Genomic DNA, 20257 nt, shown 5'->3' on the forward strand with positions numbered 1-20257 from the left:
ACAATACTTACATAGTCAGGATGGTAAATAAAAGCGCCATTTACTGGTTGTGTTAATTTCCTATCGCTGCATAACAAAGTACCATGAATTTAACCACTTAAAACCACACCCATTTATTAGCTCACTGTCTGTACACCAGAAGTCCAGACGTGGTGTGACTGGGTTCTCTGCTTAGGGTTTCAGAAGGCTGAAATCTTCTAGATTTCAAATCTTCAAGATATTGGCTGGACTACATTCCCTCTGGAGGCTCCGCAGGAGAATCTGCTGCAGGGTCATTCTTGTTCCTGGCTGAATGAGGTTCCTTATAGTTGTGGGACTGAGGTACCTGTTTCTTTGCTATCTGTCAGCCTGGGGCTTCTCTCAGCAACTACAGGCCATCCACATTCCTTGGGACTTGGCCCGCCTGTTTTCAAAGCCAGGTATGGCATGTTGAATTCTTCTCATGTTTTGAAACTCTCTGACTACCCTGTCTTTGACCTCTAGACCCAGACTTACAGGGTTCCTGTGATTAAGTCATTCCCACCCAGATAATCTCCCTAACTTTTTTTTTTTTTAATATTTATTTATTTGGCTGCGCCGGGTCTTAGTTACAGCACATGGGATCTAGTACCCTGACCAGGGATCGAACCTGGGCTCCCTGCACCGGGAGAGTGGAGTCTTAAACACTGGACCCCCAGGGAAGTCCCTCCCTATCTTAAGGTCAACTGATTTGTGACCTTAAAAATTTTTGCTGCAATACCTAGATTAGCATTTGGGAGAAGGTGTGTGTCAGGGCAGGGAATTTTGGGGATCATTTTAGAAAATTTCCAGCAATATAGTTTTCAATTTTAGAACCTACCTTAGATTCTAGACTAGTGATTCCCAACTAGGGTTGGGAGTAATTTTACTCCTCTCTCCTAGGAGATATTTGGCAATATATGGAGACAATTCTGAATGTCATGTAGTAGGTAGGGGGCAGAGATACTGCTAATCCACCTATAGGTATAGGAGAGTCCTCACAGTAAAGAATTACCCAGCCCAAGATGTCAGTAGTGCTAGAGTTGAGAGACCCTGCCTAAAAGCATGAAAGATGATTATTATTATAGTACAGAATTATAGTTACATAAGTGTAAAAATATAGCTGATATGACACAAGATGCAAGATGGAAGGATAGGAGGAAAAGAAAAGGAGAATGGGGTATTATCTACATCTTACATAAAGAGGAGACTGAAATTCTAGGATTAACAGACTAATGAATGGAAGGTGGGTATATTGTAAGTTATAAAGATAAGGAAAAACTATCAAGATGAGGAGGGAGAAGGGAAGGGAAATAGGAAGTAATGAGGAGACAACAGAGAGTGCCTAAAATTGATAAACAAATAAATAATATTTTAAGCATTTCACTTGAAATTATGGAGGTAACCACTGATGGGGTTCTGTACACACTACCCCAAAATACGGCACCTTGAATATTGAATATTTTAGGCTGAAGGAGTTTGAGAAAACAGCAGAAGCAGGAAGGTCACTCTGACCTTCCCCCACCCTTCCTCCCTGAAACAGGTCATAAAACCCTCAGGTGACAGGTGTTCTCCCTATACATGGAGGAGAAGAGCAGCCTTATTTCTGAGGACAAAGGGACATAGCAAGACCTGTTTGTTAGGATTCTTTTCTAAGTTTCCCCCAGTTGACTACACTGCCTTCATATTCTTTGACCTATCACATTTCTCTATGACTATCCACTCACCATCAAACTCGGCATAAAAATACTCAGGTCTGTTTCTTTGGGTCTTCATTTCCCTTTGAAGGCTCCTATGTCACATAAAATGTATATTAAATAAATGTGTACGTTTTCTCTTGTTAATCTGTCTTTGTCAGTTTAGTTTGCAGACCCAGCCAGGGACAATAAGAAGGAGGAGAAAAACTTTTTCCTCCCCTACACCTCCAGAAGAAGGAAAACTTTTAAAAAGGTTAAGAGTGTGCCTCAAAGAAGCAGTCTGGGAAGAGGGAGGACAGAGTGAGAGGCTGTTGTTTTTCATGATAAATTCTGCTGCACTTTTTCTTTTATATTTTAATACACACTTGCATTATTTTAATAAAAATGTAATCTAAAAAAAAAACTTAGAGGGTTAACCTTGGTGATATATTCACAGTGCAGTATTGGTGACACAGTAATGTTTTAATAAGCACATGTGATGGCCTGTAAAATGGAATTTCTTTAAGAAGCTGTTCTCCCAGGCATGTGGTCCTTATACAAAGCTTCATTTATTTGCATTGCAGTAAAATCAAAATTTTTAAATATCGCATAAAACTTACTGTCCTTATAGCTACAAAAAATTGTGTAGAATTCTGGACCTGGACTGGAAGGGAGACAAAATTGAAAATAATTCAAGTTGTTGGTTGAGAAGATTAGAGACCAATGTTTTTATTTTACATTAATGTTGTCTGTCATGATTAATTAATTTTATTTATTTATTTATTTATTGCGGTACGCGGCCCCCTCCCGATGCGGAGCACAGGCTCTGGACACGCAGGCCCAGCAGCCATGGCTCACGGGCCCAGCAGCTCCGCGGCATGTGGGATCCCCCCGGACCGGGGCACGAACCCGTGTCCCCCCCATCAGCAGGCGGACCCCCAACCACTGTGCCACCAGGGAAGCCCTGATTAATTAATTTTAAAACTTGTGATTGACTTTAAGTTACTCCCATATTATTATCTTATTTTATTAATTATTTTTAATTCAATGTCACTTTCTTCAGCTTTTAGAACCTGCAATTTGATGACATTGGATGATAGGACTACAATATCAAAACGAGTATTTAGCACTATGGTCTGAATGTTTGTGTCCCCCTAAAACTCGTATGTTGATATCTTAACCCCAAAAGTTGATGGTATCAGTAGACGGGGTCCAGGAGGTGCTTTTGTCATGAGCATAGAACCCTCATGAATGGGGTTAGTGCCCTGAGACAGAGGTTCCAGAGAGCTCCCTAGTCCTTTCCACCTTGTGAGGACACAGAGAGAAGTCAGCAGTCTCCAACCCAGAACAGAGCCCTCACCAGACACCGAATCTGCCAACACTGTGATCCTGGACTTCCCAGCCTCCAGAACTGTGAGAAATAAAGGTTTGTTTGTAAGTCTCCCAATCTGCGGTATTAGATTTTGTTATTGCAGCTGGAACGGACTAAGACGTTTAGGAATTATTTTCCTCAGGATTACCTGCTATATCATATTAGCATATTAAAAAGCATGATGGAGTTGAGTGGAAGCATGCCTCATTTTCTGACAAAATCTGTCTTTAAGTTGAAAAGAAGCAGCTGGTGAGGGAGATTTTGCAGAACAAAGGCCATAAATAGTGTGCAGTTTCCTTCACTTCCTAAGAGTGCAAAACTCAATAAAATCATGTTGGGGCCTGTTCTAATCTATGAAGACGTTTTTTGCCAGTATTAGCACCAACGCCAGTAGCAACATGTCTTAATTCTAGACCCAAGCAAAACTGTCAGCAGGCATCCCCGGCCCTTTGTGGAGTACCTGATGCCCAGATCTTTACCTGAATTCCTCCTCTTCTGCCCCACTTCCATGTCCACTCCTTCTAGGCTCGACTGCTGGGGCTGATGGGAGAACAGGAAGTGTCTGGAGACCTGGGTACAAGGCTGTCTCTGCCACTTACTGTGTGCCTTTGAGCAAGTCATTTTACCCCATGAGCTTCTGGTTTCCTCATCCATAAAGTGGAAACATCAATACAAAACTCGCAGGATTGATGGTAAGAATAAATAAATCACATGCTAAATTAGTGTCAATGAGGAGTATTAGACAATCGGTCATTTGGTGATATTTTTAACCTACATTAGGTTCAGCACCTCCGTGTGCTTCATTAACACCTCCAAGTCATGCTGGCAACACCAGTGCCAGAGTGGCCGGCAGCGACTCAGACGCCTGACACTTGGCTCAGTGGACCCTGTGCTCCTGCCATCTGGTGGCTGTTTATGAAAACTACCTCTTACTCTACATCGCGAAGCCTCTGTGAGCAAGGAGGCCAAAAGAGCAGCAGAGCCTTGAAAGGTGCGTTAGGAATGAAAGAATGTAGGCTCCTTGTTTGGGAAACCATAAAATCATCCCACACAGGACCCAACTCTGGACTGCTTACAAGCGCCAAGAACTGACTCTAGGAGGCAGATGGCCCCCAGAGCAAAGCAGGCGTTTTTTTCAGCATCCAAATTTGTCAGTCCAAACAACAGCAGATACTCAAACTAGTCCATGTTTTAAGGTGATATTCATCTAAAAGTTTTCTATGTAGAAAATGAACTCCACTGTTCATGAACTCTAAATGGTGCAATAAGAAATATACTAATTCACAAAGGAAGCATTCTTACCAAAAAATGTTAAATCTGAACATGAGCCTGAGGAAACAGACAAACCCAGAATGTAGATCAGGTTCTGGCCTACACTTCTTTTTTTTTAAAAGTTCATGCCATGGGAAGAAAGAAAGAAAAAAAGCAGAGGGACTTTCTTAGATGAAAAGATACTAAAGAAATATATAGAGATGTGGGTGGATCTAGAGACTGTCATACAGAGTGAAGTAAGTCAGAAAGAGAAAAACAAATATCATATATTAACGCATATATGTGGAACCTAGAAAAATGGTACAATGAACCGGTTTGCAGGGCAGAAATTGAGACACAGGTGTAGAAAACAAACGTATGGACACCAAAGGGGGAAAGCGGTGGGGGGTGGTGCTGTGATGCATTGGGAGATTGGGATTGACATATATACACTAATATGTATAAAATGGATAACTAATGAGAACCTGCTGTATAAAAAAATAAATAAAATTCAAAAATTCCAAAAAAAAAGAAATATAACAATTGCAATATGTGAACCTTGATTAACTGGTTGGAAAAAAATCTATGCTCTGGAGATAGTTGGAAAAATTTGAATGTGGAATCTAAACATATATATTATATCATATATATGATGAAATTGTTGCTAGGTATAAAGCTGATTATGCGATTATATAGAGAATGTCTTTATTCTTGAGGGATGCCAAGTTGTAACACTAAAAAAAGTTTAGGAATGAAATGTCATGATGTTTGTAACATTTTCAAATGGTTAACGGTTCAGCAAAAAAAATTATATTTTTATGTATATAATGTTTTATATATACATGTACAAGGAGAGAAGAGAGAAAACAAAACAAATGTGGCAGAATATTACCAAGGATTAATCTAGGTAAAGGCATACAGATGTTCGCGGTACCATTCTTTCCACTTCTCTGTAGGTTTGGAAAACATCATAATAAAAAGTTTGGAGAAATTCGATTTGTATGCTGCGCTTAAAATGTTATGTGAAGGTAAGCATTCTCTCTTCATTTCACTTTTCAGTTGAGTATATTATTGGCTACATTTGCATCTGTATAATTGTTCCTTTAAAAATATATATTTTGCTTTGCCCTGTTCCCTGTTGGAACATTCACATGATATATTTATAGCCAGCCGTGGCCAAGTTCACTCAGGACTCATCTGTGTAGCTTCATCTGTACTCTCTCTAATAAGGAGTTTTATGGCCATGTGTTTGATGCCTCCCCTGATGTGCCCCTTTACTGTTCCTCCTGCTGTGGTGTTTCTTCTTACGGCAAATGTTGCCTTTAGCATCTTTCTTGGCTGCTTGTTCTTTCATCCACTGCTTAACAACGTGATTGTGCGGGCTGACACAGATTCTTCTGCGCTTGATGTGAAGGCTGCCAAGAAGGGAAGAAAAAAAAATCACTGATAGAAAATACAAGTCAGTAAAAACTTAGTGAACTTATAGGCAGTTCCCACTTTGGGACAGTGTATCTTTGGACATAGACTGAATCCTAAAGCTGAGGACCACAAGGATGAGTCCTTACTATGGTGCTGCCTGTGGTTCCTCAAACACCTGCAGAAAATACTAAAAGGAGAAGGAGAAGGAACTGGAGGGGGAGGGGGAGGGGGAGGGGGAGGGGAGGGGAGGGGGAGGGGGAGGGGGAGGGGAGGGGGAGGGGGAGGGGGAGGGGAGGGGAGGGGGAGGGGGAGGGGAGGGGAGGGGAAGGGGGAGGGGAGGGGAGGGGGAGGGGAGGGGAGGGGAGGGGGAGGGGAGGGGAGGGGGAGGGGAGGGGAGGGGGAGGGGAGGGAAGGAGAGAAACCATGTGAAAACAATTCTCTTTCCTGACCCCAAGCACCCAACAAAACCAATTCCTTCCTCACTGCCCATCTTAAACACATCCTCCTCCTTAAGGTTTTTCTAGATCCTCTCAGCTAAATGCCCTCTTTTTTCCTTTGAATCTCCGTGGTGCTTGTTACCTCTCTTCTGACACTTAGTTTACTCCACCTTTTATCTGAGTACTTGTCTCAGACTCTCTCCTTTTTCTGTGGAGCCTTGAAGGAGGAATAGTTTGGAAGTGTCTTGAAAAGGCCTTGTTCAGAGCAGGAATCCAGTAATTAGTTGTAGATATGAAGCGAAAATTGTTCAAAATAAGGACAATCTGGTTTTGTTTCAACAAAACAATCAACTAAAATGTACTAGACATTTATTAACATTTTAATATAATATAGATCTATACCATGTCTCAGAATTTGTTTTCGTTTTCATTTTTCTGTATGAAATGTTGACATTGGGGTGGGAGACTCCTAGAGCACCATTCACAATTTCTGGTAACTAGAAGAATTTCTTGTTACAAAAGATATTGTGACTTCTAATACCCCATCAGATGCCATCCAGCTTTTTATGAAATGTTGCAGATCCTGCTGGCTCTACATATACAATATTTCTGTATCTGGATAAATTGAAACCCCCTACCCTTTTCTATGGGGGGAAAAACCGTGATAGAGAGCAGGCTGCCATTTCTCCAGCAGTCCAAGAGGACCCATCAGCTAATGTGGGGACTCCTAAAATGGGAGAAAAGGTTGGGAAAGGCTTGAATGCACTTGAGCATAATAAAGCCAGCATGTGGGATTGTTAATTTGAAAGAAGTGAGGCATCTTAATAGGAGGACAACACATTCTCTAAGTGTAGTAGATTGAGAGGTCTTCAAAAGAGAAGCTACTTCTCACTATGGCCAGTTGGTTTGCCTTAAGCTATTATAGGAGAAAACGTGGCTACAGCATTAATGTGGAGGAAAAAACAACAAACAAGAAAGAGCTGAAGCTCCTACCCTTTCCAAAGGACTAAATTCTCTCCTCTCCCTGTGGTGTCAGCAAGAACCTGAGCAGACATCCAGTGGAGAAAGACTCCACCGACACCCAGATAAGCCCATTGGTTACACAGGAGAGAACTAGGACGCAACGCCACTATTCCTGGGGGAGCCTCAGGGAGGGGCATTGGCTCTGGGGCTGCAGGAGAGCCCTGGATGGGGGAATACAGACAGAGGATCCAGGGAGGAAGACAGCCACAGGAAAACAGGCAACACCTGCCATGTGGGCCCCTTTTCAAAGGCGTACGCATTGGGGCCGCAACCTCTCAGTGTAATACAAAGGGAAAAATCAGCAGCTAGGGCTTCCCTGGTGGCGCAGTGGTTGAGAGTCCGCCTGCCGATGCAGGGGACACGGGTTCGTGCCCCGGTCCGGGGAGATCCCACATGCCGCGGAGCGTCTGGGCCCGTGAGCCATGGCCGCTGAGCCTGCGCGTCCGGAGCCTGTGCTCCGCAACGGGAGAGGCCACAACAGTGAGAGGCCCAGGTACCGAAAAAAAAAAAAAAGTCAACTGCCAGAGCACAGCTCCAAAATCCAAGATGCTCTGATGTTTTAAAACCCTAAAATTTAAAGACTGCTTAAACTTCCACTTGTATCCCATGTGTCTCCATCAGGATAAAAAGAGATGAGGTCATGTGGGGCAAGGAGGTAGCCTATTTCACACTCCCTCCCCTTCCCCCAACTCCACAATATTCTGATGGCACTGACCCACCCAGTTGTAAATTTCTAGGTGAAGAGGTTTGACTCTAAGAAACCATTAGGCTGATCCCTTGATTTTTTTTTTTTTTTACCCATAAGAGAGTAGCTAGCGACAGTCCAGTGGATTTAAAGGGGTGGCCCTGCCATAGATTATACCTATAATTGATCCCTAAACTTTATTTCTTTACCTATTCCTCTAAGCACAACAGCCCTTCAACACCACTTTTGAAAAGGTACTAAAGATCCCCAAATATCTTTATTCAATAACTACAAATTTTCTTCCCAACGGATAATGTCTATATGATTCAAGAAAACTCAGGGACTTCCCTGGCGGTCCAGTGGTTAAGACTCTGCGCTTCCACTGCAGGGGTCAAGGGTTCAATCCCTGGTCTGGGAAATAAGATCCCACATGCTGCACGCCATGGCCAAAAGATGAAAACAAAAACAGAAACAAAAAAACGCAGTGCTCTGCTCAAGATATACAACTTTGCCTTGTGTTTATGTTTAGAAAGAGCTAGAAGCTCTTTAATGAAATCACTGTAGAGAAATTTTAAACAAACTGCTGTCTCAGACATCAAATATTCCAGTGATTGTTTAAAGGGTGTGAAACAAAGGACCTATTTCTAGGCAGAAAGGACAAGGAAATAAATCTAGTGAGTTCAATGTAAGTTAATTTATATTAGTTAATTGTGATTAATAATATTGATACATGCTTTTTGGGAATTGTATTTTCAACGCTTGCAATATTTTCTACATCTAAAACACTTGTCTCAAACCTTAATGTCTTTATACACAGTCAAGGTTAAGGGACTACATTTTGGATAAGTAAAAACATGATCTGTAGTAAAACAATTTGAAAACAAGAGAACATTTATTTATTTATGTTGAATCAGAAAACACAACAGAGATGACCTGTAATTTATGATTACAAAATACTACATAGTCCAATTTCATCTTATTTGAGACTAAGTCATAACTACTCTATATTTTTCAGCTGTCTTATCAGCACAGAGGGGCCAATTTAAAAACTTGTACTTGGATGAAGTATTTTTAGATCCAAGTGATTGGCTTCAGAGTTTCCCTTTAATTAAAATTGAGTCCTTTTTAAAATGAAGAATCATGTTTTTGATCATATTTTCCCTTATCGAAGTGAGGATTTGCAATATTTCTGTACCTATACCTTTTATTTTTTAATATTTATTTATTATTTTATTCATTTATTTATTTATTTTGGCTGCACTGGGTCTTAGTTGCGGCATGTGGGATCTTTAGTTGCGGCATGTGGGATCTTTAGTTGAGGCATGCATACTTTTTAGTGCGGCATGCAGGCTTCTTAGCTCTGGCGTGGGGAATCTATTTCCCCGACCAGGGATCAAACCCAGGGCCCCTGCATTGGGAGCATGGAGTCTTACCCACTGGACCACCAGGGAAGTCCCTGTACCTATACCTTTTAGATCTCTATCTCACACCTGCTTAATCCAAAGAAACTTCTCTGAAAATTCTGAGAATAGTGTCCCCTGAGAGTCCCCAGCATCTATCTCTTACTCATATACACACAGACACCTCCTCTGGTTCTTTCTCTGTGGCTTTCTGGGAGTCCCACGGGAGCCCTTACAAGTTCTGAAGGCTTTTTTAGTCTGAGGTGACATATGCCAGTGAGGTGGAGGGAATTGAAAGCTGAGAATCTAGCATTTCTGAGAGCAGCCTCAGGCAGATTTACTTCAGCTAGGTAGGGCTGACACAAATACCCAGGTGTTTCCAATTTTCCAGAGCATTGCCTATCCGTGAACTGCCTATGAATTTTCACTCTGCAACTATTACCAGCACTATTTATTCAGATTAAATAAAAACTGATGGGATCTTGGCCAGGCATATACTATGGGAGCTTTTCAAGCCCACTGGGAACGTGAAGCATCCCCTCAGAAGGGAGCTTGTCAGTTAGTATTCCCCGGATTGCTATGGGAGTCACTGGTTCCTGCCGACTAACCCTCCTGAGCTGACAGTGCCAGTGAGGGGCGTGATCTGAGGAGACACTGAGAGAATTTCCGGTCCTCTCGCTTCTCCCCCACAGACACCTGTGCTTATTAAAAGTTTGGGTCAGGAATTGTTTTCCTCCGTACATGTAACCCCAAGTGTGATATTTAAACTTTGTTGGATATGAGATCCTTTTGAGGAGCTTGTGAATTCTATGGACCCTCTCCCTAAGAAAATGCTCACACATTCATACCCACAAATTTCAGGGAATTCACAGCCCCCTGACCTGAAGAAAGTCTATCCATGGACAGCTTACAAACTCTTCCTCTGAACTTCTGAGAATCTTTTCTTGGAGAAGTGTTTCTCAAGGATGAGTAATGGATGGATTCCTTTGAAAGGGGGGAAAATGTATCTTAAATCTCAGAGAATGGTCTGCAGGACCCAGTTGGATAGAGTCTCCTGGGGACTGCAGGAGGGCAGAGTCTGTTTTGTTACTGCTGTATCTTTGCACATAGAAAGGTACTTGGTACATAATGGCTAATCAATATATATTTGTTGAATTCATTCAATTAATGAAGAGGTTCCCCAGTGACTCAGGAACCCAGGCATCAGCATTGGGCTTATTTGTGTCACCTGGAGCCACAAGTGGTATTAAAACCAGCACTCCTGGGAGATGCCTAATGTGCCCTTGTTATGATTTAAAGGTGCCAAATGCTTTGGAGTTTGGGAGAACATTTTATGGGTAGTCCCACCGTTGTTCTGAGAGACCTTGGAATATAGTGTTCTGAATGAAGAGACCTGGGTTCTCATCCCATTTCTGCTGTTCACTAGCTATCTGTCACCAGGTGAGCTATGTCATCTGCTCAGTGACAGCGTTCTCCTGTGTGACATGGATATGATTTATGCCTTCCTCACAGCATTATTGTTAGAACCCAGATTTGCTAAGTACCAATGCATTTCCGATTCTAAAGTCTATGTGGAGACGTTGAGTACATATGTAAGTCCAGAGTTTTGAATAGCTGAGCCATGGGTGGAGGTAGGAGGGGTGAGAGCAATAGCCCAGAATCAAAAGCAAAGAAGGGCATTTGAACTTGATTGCATGTAGCACTTGTGACAGGTATGGACACCTCCATGCTTCTGTTTGAATCTTACATACACTTCTGTTGAATTCAGAGAGGAAAAATGATAGCAGCCCATTACTTGCAGGGAAAAATTATAGTTAAAGCCATGAAATTGAATAGAGTCACCTTCTGTTTTTATTTTTGCTTTTGCTTTTGTTTTCACTCAGAATGTCCCTTGTTTGGCTGAGGAAAGTCGTGCACACTGTCTGGTGACTAAAGGCATTTCCCTCTCAACACAGCAGTGCAGTGCAGGGAACGGAGGGTTAGCATGTGCCTCTGGACATCCTGGCACAGAGAGAGTGCGCATTCACGCCACCCTCCCCTCCCTTGTTCAAATAATTATTTGTATGCTGCGTATCAGGCAAAGTCTCCCCAACCTATTGTTCACTAGACAAGAAACAACCACTCAGCAGGTCTAGACCTCCCTGCCCAAGAACACTCACATGACAGCAGCCAAGTCACAATCCCCGTCAGCTCTCTGAATGCTACATGTAGTCACTCTTTCCAGAAGCCTTCTGGAAATATGATGTGAAACCTCAGTGCAGCAGCTGGAGGCAATGGGAAGTATGGCTAAAAGAGGAGAAGAAAGAAATGTGAACTCTCACAGTTTACCAAACACTGGCCTGGCTCTTATCTTGAAGACTCTAGAGAAACAGAATGTTAACCCACTGAAGCAAGAGGCAAACACTTACTGGGGGCTTTGTACATGCAGACTCCAGGGCAGGACACGTCTCTACCCTACAGAACTTACACTGTATTGGGGGCGGGGAGATAAAACTAAGCACAAGCAAAGACACAAAACAAGGCAAGAGTTGAGAAACAGCTTTAGATGATGTTACTGGGGTTGCAACCGTACTTGCAACCTCAGAGGTGAGGTTGACAAAGTGTCCCGTGAGCTCCGAAGGGAGCAACCACATGGGTCCCTGGAGCAGGTTTGAAATGGACCCACCAGGGAAGTTCTTAACTGAATCTTTAAGGACTTGGATGGGTGGAGAAAAATGGAGAAAACTTGTCCAGGCCAAAGGAAGTGCATGGTCAAGAGTTCTGAGATAGGAAAGCCCAGGGCATATTTAGAGAATAGAGAAAAATAGACCACTTGGTGTGAACTGAGCGGCTGGGAAGCTGACTAATGGGAGGTATGTTCAAAGCATAGACTGAGGTCACACCCCATTGAATGTCAGTCTAAGGAGGTTTATCTTTTATGAAATGGAGTCCATTAAATATTTGAGAAAGGAGAAGGGTTTTAGGAAAATTTGTCTTGCAGTGATGAGCAAGTGGGGATAATATAAGGGAGGAGTGACCGGGGCAGGAAGTCAGGTTAGGAGGAGCTTATGTTACCCAGCTATAAGGAGAAAAGGGCAACACAAATATGCAAGGAAACCTAATCTCCTACTAAAATGTGTATCTGCAAATTCCTACGTGCCACATACAGTATTCTATGCTCCCCATTCTTCCAAGTGGGTAATACATTTTTTTTTTAAAAATTAGAAATTATAGTCAACAGTGGCTGCAGGTGGCAGTCTCATAATAACAGACAGAAGTTAGCCCCTGAATTAGAGGTTAAAAGAAATGAGTAAAACCCCTCAGTGGTGTCAGCTCTAAGCCATAGAGGTCCCTGCTCTTGGGACAAGGAGAGATTATAAGTGAAAGACGCCAGATTCAAAAAGCCACATATTGTATGATCCCATTTATATGAAATGTTCAGAATAGGCAAATCCATAAAGACAGAAAGGAGATTAGTGGTTGCCAGGGGTGGGAGTAGGAGGGAATGGGACATGACTGCTAATAGGTGCAGGGTCTCTTTTTGGGTTGATGAAACAGGCTGAAATTAGACAGTGGTAATGGTTGTACAATTCTGTGAATATATTAAAAATCACTGAATTGTACCCCTTTTTTTGTTTGTCTTTGGTTTTTTTGGGTTTTTTTAGCCGCATCCCGCAGCTTGAGGGATCTCAGTTCCCTGACCAAGGATTGAACCCGGGGCCACGACAGTGAAAGCCCGGAATCCTAACCACTAGGCCACCAGGGAACTTCCCGAATTATATGCTGTTTTTGGAGGGTGGGGGCGTGCTGAGCTTTGAACCTAGGCCCACAGCAGCAAAGCGCCAAGTCCTAACCACTGGACCACCAGGGAATTCCTTATTTCAATGTTTTAAAAAGTACGATGGGAGAAGGACACTGATTGTCCTCACATTTATTAATGCATTGATTTCCTTAAACTAATTGTTTCTTTCTTTAGCTACGCTGTGCTTCCTATTCTCCAAGTCAAACTGCTTTACTATCCCAAACAAGGTTTTGGGTTTATTCATGTAACCATTCATTCATTCACCCATCTTACTATATAAGAATTACTATGTGAATTCTTATAAATGAAATACTATCTATATTTATGTCTACGAGCTCTTTTACAGTGAATCACTATGCTGGACCTTGGGGGTAGAAAGATGAAGAGTTACTACTACACATACTTCTGTTATTAGTTGTAACCCAGGCAACTATAAAATATGAAATGGACTTTCAGAAGCATTGTGGGAATTAAGAATCATAGGCAAACCTATGTGCTTAAGAATTTGAGTTTTCGGAGTGCTGACATCAATTCAAAGCACAGTTTTAAGCCAGGAAAGCACTCAGGACCTATATGTACTTAATAAACTGAATTATATTTCTCAGATATAAAGGTAGGCTGGGCTCACCTGGAGATCACTTAACCTAAGACAGATTAACTATCGAAAGGCAAGAGTCAGGCCAGCATTTATCATATGTTCACAGATGTGACTGGTGCCCTAGTGAGGCAGCTGGAAATGTAAAAGGCCAAGAAAGATGGAATCCTCTGAAGCGTGCACAAGGAGTTAAGCAATGAAGAATCTTAACAGGGTGGTTTGGATTAGGGCAAAGGTAAGAGTCTTTTAGATAACATCGCCCCCTAGAGGTTTTCTAGAGCAGCTTCCTATCAATATTTCCATTTTGAAAGAACCACCAGGAACTTCCTCTGATTTCGATGATAAATATAAATATAAAAACATATTTTTATTTTTGCATTTTTATATTTTTGCATCTATGTTTATAAAAAAGATTACTCCATACTTTTATCCCCGATATCATCCTTGAATGTTCTGAGTGTTAACGTTATATTAATCTCAACAATGCATTGGGTAGCTTTCTCTGTTTTTCTATTATTTGAAAAAGTTTGTGTAAGACAAGGATTACCTGTCCCTCCAATGTTTGGTAAAACCTCTAAAACCATTTAGGTCTACTGTCTGTCTGAAGAAAAGATGTTCAATTCTGACTTAACTTCCTTAGTAGTTACATGTTTATTTAGATTTTCTGTAACTTCTCCAGTCAATTTTGATATCTTAGCTTTCTAAGAAATTGTACATTTCATCTACAATTTCTAATGTTTTGTCACTGAAAGAGTTCGGAACACGCCACCCCAAAATATGCCACTCTGGCATGTTGATTATTTTAAGTTAAAGCCACTTAAAAAACCAACAGATGCAGAAATGGTACTCTGACCTTCCTAAAAGCAAGAGAGAAAACTTCCACGTAAAAGGTACTCTCCCAACACCTGGGGAAGAAAGAAATTTTTAGCAGCAGAGGGTGGTACCACCCCACCTTCTGGGTGAAGTGAGATGGTATCTCCACCCCACAGGAAGCTGAAGCCAAGGAAAATCTGCACAAACGAACCACAAACGAACCTTGTTAAACTAAGCCTTATGTTCCTAGTCACTTTTCCATGGTTAACTACTTTAGCCCAAGTTCCTTTGTCTTCTCACGTTTTCACAATTACCACTCTTTGTCCAACTTAATATATAAGTCGTAATGTTACCGAACCCAGGTCCAGCTGCTTGCCGCTCAAAAGCCAATAAAGAGGCGAGGTTGGTGGAAAGGAAAGTTTACTTTATTTTGGATGCCGGAAACCGGGGTGGGGGCAGGGTATGGAGGGCAGACTCCTGTCCAAAGGCCGACTCCCCCCCTGACAATCAGGGGGCAAGAGTTTTTATAGACAGAGGGAGGGGGCTACGTGGTGCAGAAGCTCTGACAGTCATCGGTGGTCTGACCAGCGTCATATCGATTGTTTTAGGTACAGTTAATCTTCAGTTCCGGGATTGGTTTGTTCCCATTTCTTGCGAGGCCAGTTCTTGGAACTGTGGCAGCTTATGTACAGCTCACCGGATATGGCTCAGAATATTGTCTATGGACCTTAAGGAGAAACTAAAAGTCCTTGATTTTGCTTAATGACTAAACTATTATAATTTGGTCTCCTTTGACTGTTTTCCTGTTTCTGCATTTTCTCACTTCTCTGATGAAACTTATTCTTTGGCTCAATTTTTTCCACAGATAAAAGGCAGGCTGAGGACATGGGGGGTGGGGGGAAGGACCATAGGGTCCTGCTCCATTTCAGTAACTCAGACTGCTTCTTTGGGTCTTCATTTCCTTGTGAAGGTGATTTCGGACGCACGCAGCAGTAAGCAGCAGCTTGTAACAAGCAGCAGTGAGCAGTAGTTGGAAGCAAGATCTTAGTTCCCTGACCGGGAGTCCTAACTGCTAAACCACAGAAGCCAGCGGCTAGGGCCTAAACCCCCAGTTCTTGCCTGCCTTGTCAGGAAAGAATTCAAGCGAGGAGGCAGAAGGTAAAGAGAAATGTAAAAAGTTTTTTGGAAAAGGACAGTACATGTGGAAAGACACACAGGCGCACAGGCAAACTCCGAGAGAGAGAGTCGCACCTTTGGGAAGTTTAAATCCTTTATGAGGGGCCAGTTTTCTGGGTCCTTGTCTCCCTTCTGGCCAATCATCTTGCTTTGTCCCCCTAGGCTAATTTGTCTCAGGACCCTCCCCGTAGGTGCGCACGCACTTCTCAGCTAAGATGGATCTCCACACAAAGGATTGGGTGGGGGGGGAAGCAAGACTCATCATGGCCTGGCGTTGTTCCCTGACTTTTGACCCCCAAGGAGACTTTCTTTGCATGTTTAGTGTCTCCCTTGCCCCAAGGAGGGGGGGAACGGAGATCCCTTGATCCTTTACTCAAACAAGGTTTTGCCCCTCTTTGTTCTTGCCATAACTGTTATCTTAAGGCATCCACAAGAGACAAAGCTTGGCTATTTACCCTGTCCCTGTTATAGCTTCCATTTTGGAGAGTAAACAGGAGGCTGATTTTAAATGTCTAACCTGGAGCCCATCTAACTCCTGTCTCAGGAAATGCAAACAGGAGGCTAGTTGTAAGGGTCCTGCCTGAAGCCCACTTTTTTCCTACCCCAAGAAATGTAAACGGGAGGCCAGTTGTAAATGCCTAGCTTGGGGCCCATCTATCTCCTGCCTCAAAGGCACCCATTAAATAAATTTGTATGCTTTTCTCTTGTTAATCTGTCTTTTGTTACAGGGGTCCTAGTACAGAACCTAGAAGGGTAGAAGGAAAAAATTTTTTTTCCTTCCCTACATCACAGCACTATCTTACCGTATCTACAGTTGAGTTCTTTTTTAGTATACAGTGTTTGAAGAGGCAGTTCCTGTGCAAAGTAACCGTTTAAAAATCTGGGTCTAAATAATAAATAAAATATATTTATAAATTTACAAAAATCATTTTCTTAGAAACTAAAAAAATGTATTGAACTCATTCGTTAAAAGTGAAATCACGAAACATTTATTCTGGAAAACAGCGGAGGTGCTATTTATTATAACAGGTAGGATACAGCTAAATTTAGCCTAAGTGCATTTATTTAAAACACAAACACGATAAAATAAAAGGTTCAACTCGCGACCCTAGAAAAGGAAAATCAGAGGAAACTAAAACGAAGATGGGAAAAAGACACCAGCACGACGCTGCGGCGCTTTACGGCTGTCGCGCTACACCTATCTGTAGGCAAGGCGGCCGTGGATCGGGAAACTAGGTGCTGAAGCCGAAGCCCCGGCCCAAAGAAGGGGAGGAGGAGGAGGAGGAGTGCGGGGCGACAGCTGCGGGCAGCGGGTGGTGCTTGTCGTCGCTTGTCTGGGCCACGTCCCGCCGCTTTTCCGGTCTCTGCACCTGTGCAACCTGCTGGGCGCCACAGGCAAGGTGGGCCTGCTTTTCGCTCAGCGGGTGTTTGGTGCGTGCGGCGCAGGGAGGGCGCGGGAGCGGAGAAGGGGGCAAGTATAAGGAGTGCGCCTCCGGGAGGGTAACATCACGCGATCGGCGTGGTGGCTGGGCTGCTCACGCGCCCACGGACGTCAACCAGCGCGAGCCTCCCCGGCCGCGACCCTGAAACAGCTGACACCTGCGCCCGTCGCCCGGACCTCCCCGAGCGGAAGCGCGAGTCCTGCCTCTGCCCGGAGGCTCCTGAGGACGCGCTCTGGCGGGGCGGGAGAGCCTGGCCGGGGCGCGCAGGGCCAGCCTGGCCTACCGCGGGCTGTCCTTCCTGGAGCTGTGGGGCAAAGTCAGTTGCGCTGGGCACGTCTTTCCTACCTTCGTTAGTGTTTTGGGTGCTTGATCTATCCGTTTCTGATGCACATAGGTAAGAAATCTTACACTGTTGTTGAGATTATGTCAGATTTTTTTTTTTTCCTTGCCAGTCTGTCAGCTTTTACAATGCATCGCTTGGGGGTTATATTTTCAAACGCGTACAAGTACCCTTCCGGTATGCAGCCGGGATTGGAGTAGAAGCACTAGCCTCGGTTGCCAAATTTAAAGGGGCGCCAAAAAACTCAGTAACGAAGACAGTCACATTTTAATGCAGCATTTTTTAAAATAAGAATTAATACAAAGACATATGTGATGAATGAAATACTGCAATTTTAAATAAAAACAAAATTCGACCCTGCCCTTGCACGACTCACCTCGGTCACATCACTTCCCCACCCTATTCTCAGCCTTGGGTGAACCTTCTTGGTGAATTGATTGTACTTATCCTTCCCTAAGATTCCTCTAGTGCTATTACAGACTTTTGCGTAAATTCTGTTTTTCTGATATTAATAGCATGACACTAAACTTTTGGTTAAATTTATTTATCCATCTTATTTTGTATTTTCAGTCATCTTTTTTCTTTGCTTTTTTTCCCCTTCGGTTGGATTGATAAGTTTAATACATTTCCTTCAAAAGTTTTTTTAATGAAAATTTAGGCTTGGTTAGGTCAAGAAAAAACTTCCCTGGGAGAAGAGCAACAATATCTCATACAAACCTTTTTGAGTTTGAATCAAGTATTATTTTACTAATGAAGGTAATTGCCACATCAGTACAATTCAGCAGCGTTTATTGAGCGCCTGCCTTGTGTCAGTCATTGTTCCAGGCACTAAGTATACAAAAATTAGTGAGTCACTGTACCTGAACTCAGAGTCCCTACCCTAGCAATTTCCTAATATCTTAGAAGACCTCCTTGCTGCATGTGACATTTTTACCCTTTCCGTCCTAGAAATTTTCCATATCCCTGATTTTCAAGACACTAAATTCGTCATTCCCCTAATACAGTCTTTCCTCTGTATCCAACTGAGGACGTTATCTCCTGCCACTTTAAACTTACTCCTTTTCATTTTCTCATCTCATTTAACCATCGTTTACAGTTACCCAAGCCAGAAACCCGTATGTCATTCCATCCTCCTGCACTCCACAGCCAGTCACAAACACCTGTAAATTTTACTCCCTGGACATTTCTCAGATTTGTCTCCCCCTTTTCGTCCCTGTTACCACTGCCCAAATTCCAAACCTCATCAGTTTGCTCCTGGCCAACTGACCCTCCCAGTTGCCTCCGTTTTCCCAGTCTTGCTCTTCCCCCACATGGATCTGAGGTCTCACAACGCCCTGTGCTTTTCTGTCTTTACCATATATAAAATTAAGCGTTTACACGACTGTCTTTTGACTGTGAACTCCCTCAGCATATCTTTATACCCATACCACATAGCACAGTGCCTGGCATTAGTGCTGAATGTCTCTTAAGCTGATCTAAACTCTGTTGTAGTCTTATATCATGTCTCCTTTTATCTTGTTTTAAGGCTTTTAAATATTAAATATTTTTCCTTTTTTTAAAAATAAGATTATCATTTTTTTGATCAAGGTCTTATGTCCCAAGTGTCCTAAAATTACACAGTGCTTTTCAGAAACATACCATCCCCCCACCCTCAAGTAATTAGGGGTCAATTCAGTATGATGAATCATTTGTCCATTATATTTAATTTTATATAATTAAATATTATATAATTTTATATAATATTATATTTAATATTTTAAAGATGATGTTATTAGTATCATTAAAAGCATTATCTTTTCTTATTATAGTGTTATTGCCGTTGATTCTGTTGGTTTGGGGTTGTCATCATTGTTTCCAGTATTAAGTGTCAGAGTTGGATGGTTAATGGGAATGTCTGTCCCTGATTTGATTTTATGTCTGATCCAGTTTTAGTCAGTAACTAGAAGGCTTTAAAGATTTCCCGACTCAAGACCTTTTAAGACCAGCACTAAAACACTGCACATCAAATTTGGATATAAAGATTAGATTCTGGGTTTTAAGGAAAGGATTCTGTTAATGTACAGAGGTGACCCAGTTTCCTCTCTTCCTTAGATGGATGGCTAAGTATGGTTCCCAGAGCTGCAGTATGGTTGTCCCTTGGGGGCTTATTAGAAATGCAGTTTGAAAAGCACCAGTACAAAGAATTGTAAGGTCGGATCTTAACAAACAGCACCGCGAAACAGAGGAAAGCTTCAAGTGAGCTTTATTAGGGAGCGCTCCCGGGCGAGGTTCACTGGTCCGAGAGAAAGGGGCCAGAGAAGTTGCACCCGGGCGAGGGTTGGGCAAGATTTTATAGGGGAAGAAGGGAAAGGGGTGTGGTGAATCTGGGAGGGCGCAGGGTATTCCTTATTTGGTGGTCTTTTCGGGTATCCTGGGGGACCGTTAGTCCCGCCCCTCGAAAGGCGGGAAGGCTGGGCCGGGTTCAAAGTCCCCAGGTCAGTTCCTGGAACTGGGTGGTCCGGAAAGTCTCCAGGTCAGTTTCTGGACTGGGTGGTCCGGAGAGTTTCGGTCTGATGGAACCTGTGAATCTGATTGTGTTCCCCTGCCTCGGGCCAGTTGGCCTTACAAGAATACTTTATGGAACACAGCAGAAAGGAAACAGAGCAAAGGTACATGCCATTGTTAGAGAAATATTCCCAGGATAAAGATAAAAATGATAAGAAAGATTCACTTGGCTGCTGTCAGTATCTCAAGTCCATAAGTGTAACTTAAGAATGGCAATAGGTACAAAAAAATTTTTTTTAATTATAAAAAGAATGATAGTAGTTAAAGAAATGTTCCAAATATGGTTGGGGACACATTTCCCCTTCC

General features: G+C 42.7%; 1 protein-coding gene across 1 annotated transcript; it reads right to left on the reverse strand.

Annotated features, from left to right (window-relative positions):
* Positions 1-4802: 4802 nt before the first annotated feature.
* On the reverse strand, positions 4803-15769 carry CCL28 (C-C motif chemokine ligand 28). The gene is made up of 3 exons (XM_089908560.1): positions 15701-15769; positions 11420-11574; positions 4803-5711 (listed from the first exon to the last, which is right to left on the reverse strand). Exons 1-3 carry the CDS (start codon positions 15767-15769, stop codon positions 5519-5521), a joined length of 417 nt encoding a protein of 138 aa, XP_089764686.1. The 3' UTR covers positions 4803-5518.
* Positions 15770-20257: the final 4488 nt, after the last annotated feature.

This window comes from Delphinapterus leucas, chromosome 3 (assembly GCF_059928025.1).
Source record: "Delphinapterus leucas isolate spDelLeu-1000000601 "Yukka" chromosome 3, BTC_Dleu_Yukka2, whole genome shotgun sequence".
Classification (NCBI taxonomy): domain Eukaryota; kingdom Metazoa; phylum Chordata; class Mammalia; order Artiodactyla; family Monodontidae; genus Delphinapterus; species Delphinapterus leucas.